The sequence below is a fragment of the Cyrtonyx montezumae genome, unplaced genomic scaffold (genome assembly GCF_038088225.1).
Source record: "Cyrtonyx montezumae isolate F1298 unplaced genomic scaffold, pur_monq_1.0 scaffold_7, whole genome shotgun sequence".
In the NCBI taxonomy this organism is placed as follows: Eukaryota; Metazoa; Chordata; class Aves; order Galliformes; family Odontophoridae; genus Cyrtonyx; species Cyrtonyx montezumae.
The window spans coordinates 11,683,088-11,697,370 of record NW_027072078.1 but is presented as its reverse complement, the minus strand read 5'-3'; the positions used below and the strand labels follow the sequence as shown (position 1 = coordinate 11,697,370).

The following is a 14,283-nucleotide window of genomic DNA, read 5'->3' as shown; positions in this document are numbered from 1 at the left end:
CTCGGCCGCCACGCGCATGCCTAATCGTAAGCCGAGGAGGCCGTTCTCTAGGCAGGAGCCTTTAAGAAGAGCGTCGCGCAGCGGCTCGTTTGCATAGCCCCGCCCTCAGGTACCGTCCCTGCGGCGTGGTTGCTTTGATGCGGTGAGAGGGGCGGGGCTGGGCGCCGCCTCCCACGGCGCTGCACTGAGGCGGCGGCGGCGGCGGCGGCGCGTGGTAGCGGCTCGCGGCTCCTCCTCCTCCCTCCGCTCGGCGGCGCAGCATGGCGGTCAAGGTGACTCCTCCGTTGTGAGGCGCAGTAGGAGGCGTGCGGCCTCTCCGCCTCCCCGCGGGGCCCCGGGGCGTGCGGGAGGAAGGCGGTGGCGATGGCGGTGGCGGGGCCGGCCGTGCCTCTGCGTCCGCCTCTGCCCGCCGAGGGAAAGCGGCGCGGGCCGAGGCCGTTACTCGGCGCGTGCGGGAGGGGACGATCGGGGCCCGGCGCTCCGCATCCCGAGGGACGGGCGCTGCGACGGCTGCCGGCGGCATCCGGCTGACCGGAGTGCCGTGTTTGAGTCCGCTTATCGGTCAGATAAGAGAGCCGATAGTGCTGCCCTTATCAGTGCTTTTTTGTTCCCGAGTTGTGTCTGCGGCTCAGCTGGTGAAGCGTTGACGTGTTTTTATTTGCAGGTGCCTTCGACCAGAAGAGCAGATCCTGGCGAACTACGAAATATCTTTCTGCAGGTAAACGGAGCTGCCTGATGCTCTTTGGCTGGCAGACTTGTGTTTTCAGCTCTTTGTCACTGCACCGTCTGTGTCTGTTAATCGTGGGACAGAGTTGGTTGCATGGACACAAGTTGACGTTTCACTCGGGGTAGAGGGCAGCGAGGAGGAGCCTCTGCTGCACAGGTTGTGGTGTTAGCCGTCTGTATGGGAAATGTCGAATCACAATCTGAACTACTGATTGATCACCTGAGGCAAGCACTGAGTCAGACACAGGAGCACAGGTGAAGGTAATGTACCTGTGTGATGGGAAGGGGTGGAGTTTGGCTCCACCTCTCCCAGACCCCATTTAAGGGCTGACCACCACTGGGGAGGGATCTCTTGTTGGAGATTCCTCCTCTGTGGAGTTCCAGACAAGTTTTGACTTTCAGTGATGGGTGAGTTCTTCTTAATTCTTCTTAATTTGCCAGGTGTCTTTATGTCATCTGAGTAATCTATCCCAAAGTATTTTGTTTATCTTCATTATGTTGTATGGTTATTATTCTTTCAAGGTATTTACTCTATGCTGTCCCACAGGAAGTTTTAAATCATTTTTCAAAATCTTTTCTAATCCAATGTAGCGTAAGTAACTGTAACCAAGTGCTTTACCTTAAAAACATGTTTCTGCACAGTTCTAACTTCTGTGTGTGCATGACTTGTAAGTAGGGTTTATACATAATCTTCCTACAAATAAGTGGGCTGTTAGCAGTGTTTTTAGAATTCAAAATATTAAGGTTAGTGTATCTCATAGTATCACCTTTTGAGTAGGGTGCTTGAATTACTCTTATTTGAATTGTGTGAATATTGCATACTGTATCCTAGAAGTTTTACTCTTTAAAGAAGTCATAATGTGTAGTTAAGTATCGGTTTGGTGTTCAGTTTTGGGCCCCTCACAATAAGGAAGCTATTGAGGCCTTGGAGCAGGACTGGAGAAAGGCAGTGAAGTAGTGAAGGGTTTGGAGCTCTGAGGAAACTGGGTTTGTTCAGGCTGGAGAAGAAGAGGTTTATGGGAAACTTTGTCTTGAAGAGAGATTGTTGCAAGCTGGGGCTGACTTCTGTTACAGTGGTAGGAGCAGAAGGAATGGCCTTAAGTTTTATTGGGGGATGCTCAGATTGGACACTAGGAAAAACTTTTTCTCAGAATGAGTAGTGAGGTATTGGAACAGGTGGGCAGTGGAGTCAGCATCCCTGGCGGTGTTCAAGTAGAGAGTAGATGTGGTATTTGAGATCATGGGTTAGTGGGCACAGTGGTGATGGGTCTGTGGTTGGACTGTATTATCTCAGTGGTCTTATCAAACCTTGATGCTTCCATGATTCTGTGAACAGTGAAGTTCTTATAGTCAGTAGATATACTTGCTTCTTGAAATAAGTATTTGAAGTCCTTGATGTTGGTGATATATGAAAAAAGTGGAGAAGAATTTAATCTTGAAGTTGTTCACATAACAATGTCTTTTTATTGACCTAAAAAGCAAATCAAATAGTCTACAGGTTGACACTGTGAGGAATCAGAAGTGTAAAAATTCTCATCTTCTCTTGAGTATCTGAGGATTGTCATTAAATAGAAAAGCTATTTGGACACACAGTCACATAGGAAGAGTTTATGTATTTTGGGGGAAAGGGACTATAGAATTACAGAATTTATTCTAATTGAAGATGTCATATTCTTATTTTGATATATAGCAAGCAAACTTAAACTTTCTTAGTTTGCTACTGAAGAGGACCTGGTCTTTCTAAGACTGAATGTAGAGTCTGGTTATGATATACTGCTAGTGTTGCACACTTCATGGGTCAGATATGTTGTGCTTTTTCCTGAGGGTGCAGGCCTGTTCTGTCAGCTTCAGTTAAAGGGCGTGCATTCCTTCTATATTTGGCTTCCCTTGGAAGTGGATGCAAGGGAAGATGGGAACTCTGGGCCTCTTCGTCATCAACCTTATTCTTAGAGAGTGTACTTAAATTTCCTTCTGTTCATACATATCTTCCAATAAGATAATGCCAACTTTTCTGTCAGAGTTTAAGATATGTCTTAAAGGATGCTTGACTTTTACCTTTCGCTTAGCATTTCTGAAGCTTGCATGTGTTTTATTTTAAATGATTAACAATTTAAGGCTTTACTTGCATGAGGTAGATGTGGTGCTATTATTTCTATATAGTCCATTCCCTAACTGTAGAACATAGTTAGAATGTCGTGTGTATGCCATCAAATAAATTACCTCTTAGATGTTTGCTAACCACTGACTTCAGTGACAGTCATGACAGAAGAAAATCAAATCCATTGAAGGATCAAAGACTTCTGTAGAATGACAACTAACAGATATCATAGTGAGCTGATATTCTTTTTCCTTAGGCAAGGTACAGTCAGCCCTGAGGAAAGACAGTGGAATTATTCTGTCTGCTGAACATAAATGAAACCTGACCAACAATGTGGATAAATAAGCATGATATTTTGAAGTTTTCATACTGGGAACTTCCCCCCCACCTCCCTTAAAAATGTCCTGAATGCTCACGGCTGAGACTAGTAACACTAAAACTGATATATTGAGGGGCTGCACATCTTGTTGTTAAACTTTTCTCCTCTGTCCTGATAGAATTGTTGGGATAGAAACCTCTTTAAACTGAAAACTAACCAATTTTGCATTGCTTCTAGAAGCATGGTGATACCTAGTAGTATAAGGTACAAATCAAGTTTTTTTGTCATGTGATGAGGTTTATAAAAAAGTCTTGCAAATTCATTGTGTTTCTGAAGCAGTCTATAAGTGTACAGTAAGATTTTTTTAAAAATTGTAACCTAATTCAAACCCAAGGAAAAGAAAAATTCCATTAGGGTGGCATATTTTGTATGCGAATTAAAGTTAACAACTGTCTTGTCTAATTGCAAGAGATATGTAAGCTGTGTGGTGAAAGTGTCACTTGAGGACACATTTTGTAAATACGTGCCAAAAGGGAATAGCCTATCTACTTTGTCAGGCCTTACTTTATTGGCTTATGGCCAGGCTCTTTCATAATACCATGACCTTCTCATATGGAGCTGAATGTATCTGTCCTTCAATTATTTTAGTCTCAAAACTTTTAACAAATTTTCCTGTACACTGAACTCTTAACAATTCACTGTGTGATGTACTCAGATAAGTAGGTGCCTGAATTAAAAAAGTCAATGACATTTAGATTTTATTTTCTTTGTTGTGCCCTCAATTGCTGTGCAGTTAAATTCTGTTGTCCTTAAGGATGTTTTCAATGCTCTTTGTATTCTGTGGTCCTTCATTTATAAAGCTTGTTTCAGATTGTGTGTGTGTTGCAGCAGAACTGTACTTCATAATGGGTTTTTTTTTAGTTACATCAGTATATATGGAGGCTTGTGTTATAGTTACAAGTAGACTCTCCATGCAGGAGAGAATGAACAAGAGATGGATTTAAAGCAGTTAAATAAGCTTGCTTACAGGCTTTGTGAGCAAATATGCTTAGAAAAATTCAATCAAAATGGATTGGCTCACGTTAGGTTAGTGAACTACAAATATTTTTAGATACTTTTCTATATTCTAGCATGTAAATGTAGTTTAATTTTACAGTCTGAGAACTGAAGTTTTGTCTTTGTCATATCATAAACAGAAAAACAATTCTGCAACTGTACTGCCATCTTGAATTAATTTTTATATGCAATCATGACTTCAAGATACTACTTAATATTTAGTGATGAGAACAGATAAGGAGGTAACTTATCAGGTGAGACTATAGATAGCAAGGAAATAAGCCATATGTTCTTCTGGATCAAAGTGCATAAAAAGAGGGGTGATGGTATTGATTATTTAGAGAATAACTGATTAGTATCTGATTCTGGTAACTCAGAAGTAGCCTTGATTTGAATACTATCTGTGATGTCAAGTAATCAGTTAGAATACAGACATGTAGCTGTTGTCTTGGTGCACAAGTATTAAGTATGTTTAATTAAAAATATTAATAAAACTAATGGATAAAATTGTTATTGTATTGCTTGCATGTGCTTTTTTACTTGAAATTTGTTTGTAAAGCCAATTCCTAAAATTAAATTAAAGCATTTCAGTTAATCTTTTTGAGAGTGTGAGTGAATTTTTTAGGTGAGAAATGCCTAAGCTATTCATTTCTGGACAAACATAAATCTGAAGGAATCTCTCACAGAAAGAGATAACAGATAACACTTTTCAAACTGTAATTATAGTTATTAGGAATAATTTATTAGAAGATGTCTTGTTTTCTCTCAAAGCTTCTAGTATTTGTGCTATGTTTTCACAGTGCAACTGCAGGTAGAAAGCTGCATTTGTAAATTTATTCAATTATCTGACCACTTATGAAAATCCATGTCTGTCTTTTTATTAGAAAATACTGATCATTATATAGATAAATCTATTCCACAAGAATAATATGGACAACTAGTATTGCAACACAATTGCATATTTGGACCATATCCTTTAATTTCAGAGCAGTTGCACTTATGAGTGATATTCAATAAAGATGCTGATTGGGTAATTGCTAATAATTAACATCTAAATGAATTGGGTTTTGTGTTTTTTTGTCTCTGTAGTATGCCAGTGTTGAGAAAGATGGAGAGCATTACATGACCCCAGAAGATTTTGTGCAGAAATACCTAGGACTTTATACAGATCCATGTTACAATCCTAGAACAGTGCAGCTGTTGGCTGGAGTGGCAGATCAAACTAAAGATGGGTGAGAATTTTTCTTTTTATTATAAGCCTGTAATATGAAGCCTGTAATATGTTTCTTTGGTAATTTCATCTTTTAAAATGCATTATTGATTTTCTTCAAGCTTAATTAGATGTTAGATTAATTAGATGTTAGTTTTTAAGTGCAGTAGACTACATCTGTGGAACTTGAGGAAATAGACACAGTGTTGAGCAATGTACAGTTTGTTCTTAAAAGAGATTTGACAACTACTGCCAATGCAGAGGAAGATATACTGCAAATAAGTTTAATGCAGTATAACTGCTTTGGAGAAGTTGTTTTCTGCTCACTCAAATCCATGACTGATGTAGTAGGAGTTCTTAGTACTCATGATTAAATGTGGAAATGTGGAAAAGGAATAGAATTCATATCAATCAACAGGACTTTTTTTAAGAGTTCTGGCTACTAGGAAGGAGAGACACTACTGAGTATGTAAAGTGAGAAGGTGCTCACCTAATCCTGGTGAGGTAACACCACAAAGCTTTTCTGGCATTGGTTTATAGGTGATATTACTTGCTTTTAGACTTCTCTCTGAAACTAACTTATAAAATGTCCATTCCAGTGAGGTAGTGTCCTGTAACCTGTGTCCTCAAACAAGGTTCATCTGCTGTATGTAGGCTTGCAGTTTTGGCTTAGGGTTGTAGTAGGAAGCATGGGCATATTTTTAAGTGAAGAGATCGTGATGAATCAGAAGAGGTCAGAAATGCAGAAAAAAGTGGGTGTGATGTAGAGAAGAGATACAATGTGTAATTTATATTCTGTTGAAAGTCCCTTAATTTTCCTGGTTTTGTGAGTCAGAATCTGACAATATTTAAATGTTTTTGTTTTCCTATGTTTTAAGAACATTTTTTAGTTTGCACAGCATCCTTAGCAACTTGCACAGTGTCTGTGCTTCACAGACTTTTATATGCTGCACACATTAAGTAACAAATACAGGATCTCGTGTTTGATGTAATGTTAGATGATAGCTTCCAAAAATAGTTGCAGCATTTTGATAATAAATTCAGTATATATTTGTATGTTTGATAAATTCTCACTGTTTGGCACTAGTTTGTCTTGTTACAGATTGAAAATGCACATTTTGGAAGTGGACAAATTGAAATAATAGGTTTAGCAGTCATCAGTTAGACTATGTGTTGAATATCTTGTTTCTCTGAAAGCTGTTGATTGTCTTAGGGTGTATGTTTCTTCAGAAAATGTTGCATAAAAGGACCTTTCTTACAGTGGGAAGTCAGTAAATTGTTTTATTGCTACAACAGGACTTGACAATGAGACATTGCTTTTTTGTTCTCTGAATTTAAGCTTTTCTTAGTTTTTTTAATTTGGGTAATGTTGGAAGTGAGGTAATCAAATATGAGTAAGCGTGCTCCATCTGCTTCTGTATGGAAAGACTGAACATTACCTTTTGATGCTTATCTGAAATATGTTCTCCTAAATGTTTTAATCTGTTTCTCTACTTAAGTCATGTGAAGAGTGCTATGCCCATATCATCATTGGTTTACTTATTTCTACATTTGTATTATTCCTTTTATAGTTAGCTATAATATGCCAAAATCCCGACTGATAACTGCATCATCAGTGCAGAGAATTTCATCTGTAGCATTAATAATTATTGTAGTCTTCAGCTGAATTCTAGTAGTCTGTTACATCTTTGCAACATCTTTGCAAGGTCTTAAGAATTTTTTCTATATTTCTAGCAAAGTCCAAAGAAGTGCCACCAATCCTATTCCATACAGACATTTGTAAATCAAATGACAGCCCAAGGTCACAAAGCAAGTAATTGAGAAGCTTTGGTCCTGTTGTGAAATTTCAATTCTGGATCTGTTTTCAAATTCTACCAGGCTTGTATGATGAGGTCTAAATTAGAGTTAACTGTTAAATGCAGTGGAATTTCATTGATGCTGCTATTAAGCATTCCAGTATCACAGTTTGCTGGCACTACTTTTGAAGTTAGGATTAGGGTACATATCCTCTTTTAAAAATTGACTCATAAGTGTCAAAACCACCTTCTAAGTTACATAAGTCTTATCTGATATTGTAGATATTCAAGTTATAAAAAAATTCTTCCATCAAACCTGCAAAATTTCAGTAATCATTTCAGATTCTACATTTTTAATTGCCTGTTTCTGGCTACTCTACCTATCAGCATATCATTCTTAGAACTTGGAAGTGTGTTCTTCAGTGAACTCCTGAAGAAAGAGCCAGCATTTCACTTAATGGACAGTTACAACAGGGATATGTTGTGTCCAAAAGCTGTATTGTGTGGGTAAAAAGCAAAAAGTTGTAGTAGGGAACCAGGAAAGACAGAAAAACTGTAAACATGTGGCTTGCTTGGTGTGCTTTTGAAGAGTGACAGTATAGAAATAGTAGGATTGGAATTTCTAAAAAATGTTACCAATAAAACAAGAGGTGGATGACTTGATATTGTTATGGATTCTTTAATACAACAGGTTCACAGAATGATGCTTGAATAGTGTTTGGATGGGAAGCTCCTTCATTCCATTTAATCTACCTCTTATTTCCACCTTGATAACAGGATTGCAGGGAATATTCTTGCTTTTAGACATGGCAAGCTGAATATATAGAAAGGAAGTTGAATGTATTTATTTCCTTTTGCTGTAGGCACTGTTAAAGGGAGCCCTCTGGAGAATGACTTCTTTAAGGTTAAGGTTTCTACAAGAATACATTCTGCAGGAGTTATCACTTGATTCTGTTATAAAGCTTTCTGGTTAAGCATAAATCTAATGTTAATTCTTGTTTGTGTGTGAGATGTATTTAGAAAGACAAATATTCCCAATTATTTTTAGGACTATTTGAATTCCTTGATACAAGACCTTTATCCATCAGGATCATTCTTTGAATGAAGTTGACTTTGCATCAGAAGAACCATTTTCTCATTTTTTTATTTTTATGGGTGACATGAGAAATCAATGTAATTTTATATTTTCCATATCTCAATTCTTTTCAAAGTCAATTTTTTTTCTGTATAATGCATTTATTGCATGTATGTTAAAGTACATGATCTTGTTTAAAGTATCTTGACTCTACTTTGCATATACTTTGACAGAGAAAGACTATGTAAACTGATGAGTGGTTTGATTTATTTTTTTCCCCTCAAGATGATTATATACATGTATCTTCAACAATAAACAATATCTGCATAAAGGAATAATTGAACTAATATTTTCTATGAATTACTAAATGTACTGTAAGATCTACTGGAGTACATTTTATACATTCAGATCAATTATGTACATTTAATAAAATGTACCATCTATAGTTATGTTTTAACAGCATCTACTGAAGTAGTAAAATTTTATTTAATTTAAAAAAATGTTTAAAACTATTATTCCCATTGATAATTTATTAAATGTTAAAATAGATATCCCATCGCTTATTTCTATATTCAAGAACCTGGAACAGTGGAAAATTCTCATTAATCTAATTGTTTTCAAAACCTAGGGATTTTGCTTTCACTATTTTGGAAGGCCATGGTATGTGTGTTCTTTCATGCCAACAATATTGTTTATCTTCTGACATGAAGCATGTCTTGCTGTAGCTTTTATTATATAGAATTCCATCTAATTATTTCCTACTTGTTAGAGTAAACTGTGCTTCTCTAGTGAAATTGTTATTGTCATATTACCTGTGTCCGTTCAAGTCTGAGTTTTTATGTGTTGAAAATGAGGACTTTGGTTTGTATGCAGCGTTCCGGAGATGTCGTGAGAGCCCTGTCTGGTGATACTGCTGCTTCCTCACCTCGACTAAGAACAGGTTTCCTGATGCATCCTGAGTTGCATTTTTCTGTGTGGTGAATGTCTCACATACACAGCTCGTTGTCTTGTGATGAAATGTTACACTCAAATCCTTAGCTTCCTTGGTCATAACTATCCAAATGCTCTTATTCTTTCTTTCTTGCCTTTTCTTTGCTTTATATACAACCTTGAAGTTCATATAGTATTTGAGATGTAATATATATTTTTAGTGTATACCTAATAAATGTTATTTTAAGAGTATATATTTTATAGTATATTCCTATAGTTTCATTAAATGCTTTTCTTTCTCATGAGAAATACAAAAAAATGATATAACAGCAGACCTTTGAATTTAATGCTGATAGAGCTGTTGTGGGTTTTTTATGTCAGTTTTTAAGTGCTGTCTGCTTAAGTCTTATGACTTAATAAGTAGTAGGTACTCACTGAGAATAGATTATATTTTGTTGGTGGTGGATATGAAGAATTCAGTCCTCTTCTAGTACAAGAAAGTGAGCCACACAAAATTTAACTACTCAAATATAACCAACACCTCTTTCTATTTCTAGTATAGAGTCTTTACTTTTGAGTATTAGAATTTAATTTTGATAATTATATCAGAACACTTCTTAGAGCATCAAACACAGTCATTGATATATTTCAACAGATTATGTGTAATAACTTCTGTATTTTCCTTTGTAGGTTGATTTCCTTCCAAGAATTTTTGGCATTTGAATCTGTTTTGTGTACTCCAGATGCAATATTTATTGTTGCTTTTCAGTTATTTGACAAGAGTGGCAATGGAGAAGTAACCTTTGGTAAGACTATCTAAAGAAAAACAGATTAAGAAAGTGATTATGGTATAAATGTAAGAATAGCTCATCACTGCTGGAAACACACTTTATGTAGTGCTTTACTCATTCCCTTAAACAGTTTGCATGAGGAATTTTTTTCATCTGAGTTTTACAAGCTTAAGAAATGTGTAGGAAAAAATGTATCTTTTTGGGTCAAGATTTTTCATGTTCTTGCAAGTACTTTATACAGCACCATTTCATTCAGAATCCTAAACGAAAGTTTGTGTTGTGGATTTTTTTCTCCTTCTGAGTTTTTAATTTGTTTGGAATTTCCTTATCTCTCTGAAGTATTGTCATTAATTATAGTAAGAGTTCAAAGTAAAAAGATCTTTTGAGTTCCTAGTCTAATGTTGCAATTGAGCAGCTTCTTAATTTAATGTAACTAATGTAAGTTCTAGTTGGATAACGTATTATTAAAAAACAGGGAAAAGCATTGGTCTTTTAAGTTTCTTATCATTCTTTTTCCTCTCAACATATATTAGTAATTGAACAAAATTAAGCTAACTATACTGCTTAACAATGTTGCTTAAGAATACTGCAGTTTAAGGAGGACTGGGCTTTGTTTTTTAAAATATTGTACTTCCATGAAAATTAGGTAAATAAATGCTAATTTTAATAAAATTGAATTAAAATTGTTATTTTATCCAAAAATAAACTGCTAAATAAAGAACACACTCATATTGCACTTGGATTTGTAGCCACTTGCTGTTTGTACTAGTTCATTTTTATAAAGACTCTTTCAACTTTGAAAAATCGGAACAAATAATGCTTGTCTGTGTGGAAACAAACTTATGATATCTATTACATTACTTGACAATCCAGTTACTTGTGTACAAGTCAATTATGACATCTTGAATTAAACTAAGGTGAAGTCAGTAAATGCAGTCATTAGAAAGCAGGCAGGCTACCACAATTGGTGTGGCTTTGTTAATGATGTATGTAATAATCTCACTAAATGGGGATATATACTTTGAAGCTGATACAAACACACATTGTGAAATTTTTCATTCTGTAAAAACAAGATAAAAAGCAATTCAGGTATGCAAATTTCTCAATCAGACTGAATTGTTACTTTTATTGTTTCATCATTATCTTATAGCTAAAAGAACAATACAAATGAGAAGCTACAGCAATTACATTTGTCTTTCTCATATACCTGATACACCTTGAATACCTAGTTTACTATTGATGCCTTATTTAGCAAAATAAATTTTTTGCAATTATGACTGCATTTAATTGTAAGTTGTAACATATCAAAATATCAAAAGTACTTATTTCTGTAGCTCACTCTAACTTCTGCTTTTTATTTCCTTATGTTGTTGGTAAAATAGGCTACTTATTTTCCCTTTGTAGGGATATTATGCAAATTAATGTTTGTGGGGGGAAAATACAAATGATATAACATTTCGTAACTCTAATTTATAAATTTATAAATCGATCTTGTCTCCTATAGAGACTGTTTCATAGATGTGACCTGCACTCTTTCATTTTTCACACCACATAAACAGAAAGGCATAGAGTTCAGTTTCATGTGAAAACAGGAAAGTATATAAAGTTAGGATTTTCCCAAGTCTTTGGAGGAAGGTGGTCAAGTTGAAACATGATACTTGCACTGCTGATTTTCTTCAAAGTGTCTTTCCTAATGGCTGAGAAGAAGGGAAAGACTTGATGATCTCTTCAGTTATTAGGCTTTGCATTTCAAGCAGAAGTCTGAATAAGAAAAGATAATTATAGATGGAGTGAATGTTACTACAGTGTGAAAAGTCACATACCTGCTGTATCAATCTCTATAGATTGATTCCGCATATTAACATCTAAAGCTCATAGTAAAATACTGGAACAATGCTGTAATTGAATATGTATAGCCAGTTAGTGTCTAAGCTGCTATTAGATAAGTAATCTCATATTTGTAGGTAATTTATCCAGTCTGCAGATAAACCACATTGATTATGGGAATGAACATGAGTCAAGATTTATCTTGGATGCAGTGCTTTAGAAAAGTGCATGTAGTGATTCTGAAGCTGACTCTAAGCAGTATGTCTTGCTGTAACTGATATGGATCTATTGAAGTTTTTCTGTGCTGTCCTTTTAGAATAAGGAGTTGAAATGTTGGAGAGTGGAACACGGGGTCAAAGTGGGTCTGTTAAATCAGTAACTTGAACCAATGCTGGCCTTACTGGACTTGGGATGATGTTGATTGTATTTAAGCTGGGCTCAAACCCATATTGGTAACTACTTCTGCACCCAAGCTGGCCACATCCCCAAATCATTTGAGTATGGCCATATGGAGTTTTCAAAATTTGTCCTGATCTACTCAAATTTTTCACTTATCTGGAGGGAGTTAAGTGTGGTTTGTTTTACACTCAATCTGTGATTTGTCTCTGCTGAAGTTTGCTTTCCCACTCTCCAGTGAGGAGCCATTAAGTAACATACATTACAAAGTGACCTCTCTCTTTTGAGTTGAGAAATAGAGAAGGGCTAATGATTTTTTTTATTCTTAGAAATTTTGGTAGAAACACGTCAGCTATGCTTCACTAATCAATGTCTTTGTCTGTGTGATGTGTTAATTTGAATTGTTGAATTTAGATGCTTTCTGTGCAGAATTTGATGCTTGGGTGTCATCTACTTTCTTATTGCATTGAAGTATTTTTTTAGGAGGTTTTGACATCCTTAAATCTGTGACTAACTGCCATAGATGTGCTGGTAGTGTGCTGCAGTTTTGGTATTTAAGATCTTTTGGAAGAAAATTGCTCATAAGAAGTAGGTCTAATTCAAACTGGTTGCACCACGTGTTCAGTATTTTACATATTTGAGCTACAGCGGTCTACTTATTAGCTTGCTGAATGAAAAATCATAAAATGACTATTTTAATAACCCAGTGATACAAATGGCAGTGTAATTCAGATTAACTTTTTAGTCACAAAGAAATAGGGGAAAAAATCTTGAATAAAAGTTTGCATTTTTCATAAAAAAGGTTTCTAGGTTAACATTTTATGGGAAATGTGTTGCTGATGATTCCCTACTACATTGCTTTGTGAAATAATTAAAAGATAACTAAGACAGATAAAGTGTTACTTTTTTATTTTCGTGTATTATCTTTCTAGTTGTGGGTTTCGGTCTGTAGCCAGAAAAGAACTGTTCTGTTCATGGGATGTACTAAGCTACTTAACATGAGCTAAATATTTAAAAGCAGACCATGAAGTCGGTGCTGCTGCACTAAGGAAGGCCTGTAAAGCACTCCTGAACTGAGTTTAGGTCAGAGCAAGTCTTCACATTAAACCTCAAGTTATGTGGTGATATTCTCTACTGAAACAGATGGTACTTACTATGATTAAAGGCAAGTATGACCATCACAGAAATTTCTCCCCAAAAATACATTTTCTAACAAGAAAGAAAATATTTATACTTTTCCCTTGGACAAACTTCTCAGTGATCAACACTTTTAATTAGAATTTACAATTTAAAGGGTTTTTTTTCAGAGTAGAGTCACTGCAAGGAATGCAATTCTCCGATAAATGAGCATTTCAGAGGTCATTTTTTTATTTAAATATCTGTGCTGATGTGGATAGATAGAGCTAGAGCAGTGAGTTTTGGAAACAATTTTACTGCCTTCACAATTCTTCTGTATTCAGAGTTCGATAAACGTAAAATATCTATGAAACCAAATATATTGCTTTAAAAAATGTCCTGTAGGTCCACATCTCACTAAAAATATGCAGAGTGTAATGGTTCTTCTTTCAAGACATGGGGAGTGAAGGGATTGGGTAACTATTAATGCAACTATATAAAAATTGCAGTACTGGTGGAGTGAAATAAGCATCAATTTAATGAAATAGTTTCAGAAGTTGGGTGTTCCGTGATACTGGAATCTCATCCATCTGTTTTCTTAAAATCTTTGCCAACAAATTTTAATCTGGGAAAGGAAGATTCAGATTTGCTTTAAATAGGATGTGGTGGACATGAAGAAGGTGAGTGAGAAGAATAGGAGAGGGGAGTTCAGTGTATGTTGTAAATCTCTGCTTTTGGGTGTTATTTTTCAGGAAATACAGATCGTTCCTAGTACTCACTCTCCCATTTCCAAAAGAGCAGTTGAATTATAAATGCTAGGATTTGGAGATATTTGTAAGAGTTCTGCTTTGCAAAATACTGTTTGCAACCATTAAGGCTGATAACTTTTAAAAGTGTAGACAGAGGGACACTTGACTGTGTTTCTGAGGATGTAAAGAAAAAC

General features: G+C 36.0%; 1 protein-coding gene across 2 annotated transcripts in view; it reads left to right on the top strand.

The window, feature by feature from the left end:
- Positions 1-184: 184 nt before the first annotated feature.
- The window catches only part of SLC25A12 (solute carrier family 25 member 12), a 44,153-nt gene continuing 30,054 nt past the window's right edge, over positions 185-14,283 (top strand). The window contains exons 1-4 of one of the 2 annotated variants that reach the window (XM_065751163.1): positions 185-272; positions 665-718; positions 5,289-5,431; positions 9,901-10,016. In XM_065751163.1, the coding sequence (XP_065607235.1) occupies positions 261-272; positions 665-718; positions 5,289-5,431; positions 9,901-10,016 (325 nt within the window). In that variant the 5' untranslated portion in view covers positions 185-260. Of the gene's footprint in view, positions 273-664; positions 719-5,288; positions 5,432-9,158; positions 9,240-9,900; positions 10,017-14,283 lie in introns of those variants that run through there. The other variant, XM_065751164.1, reaches the window with a different exon arrangement.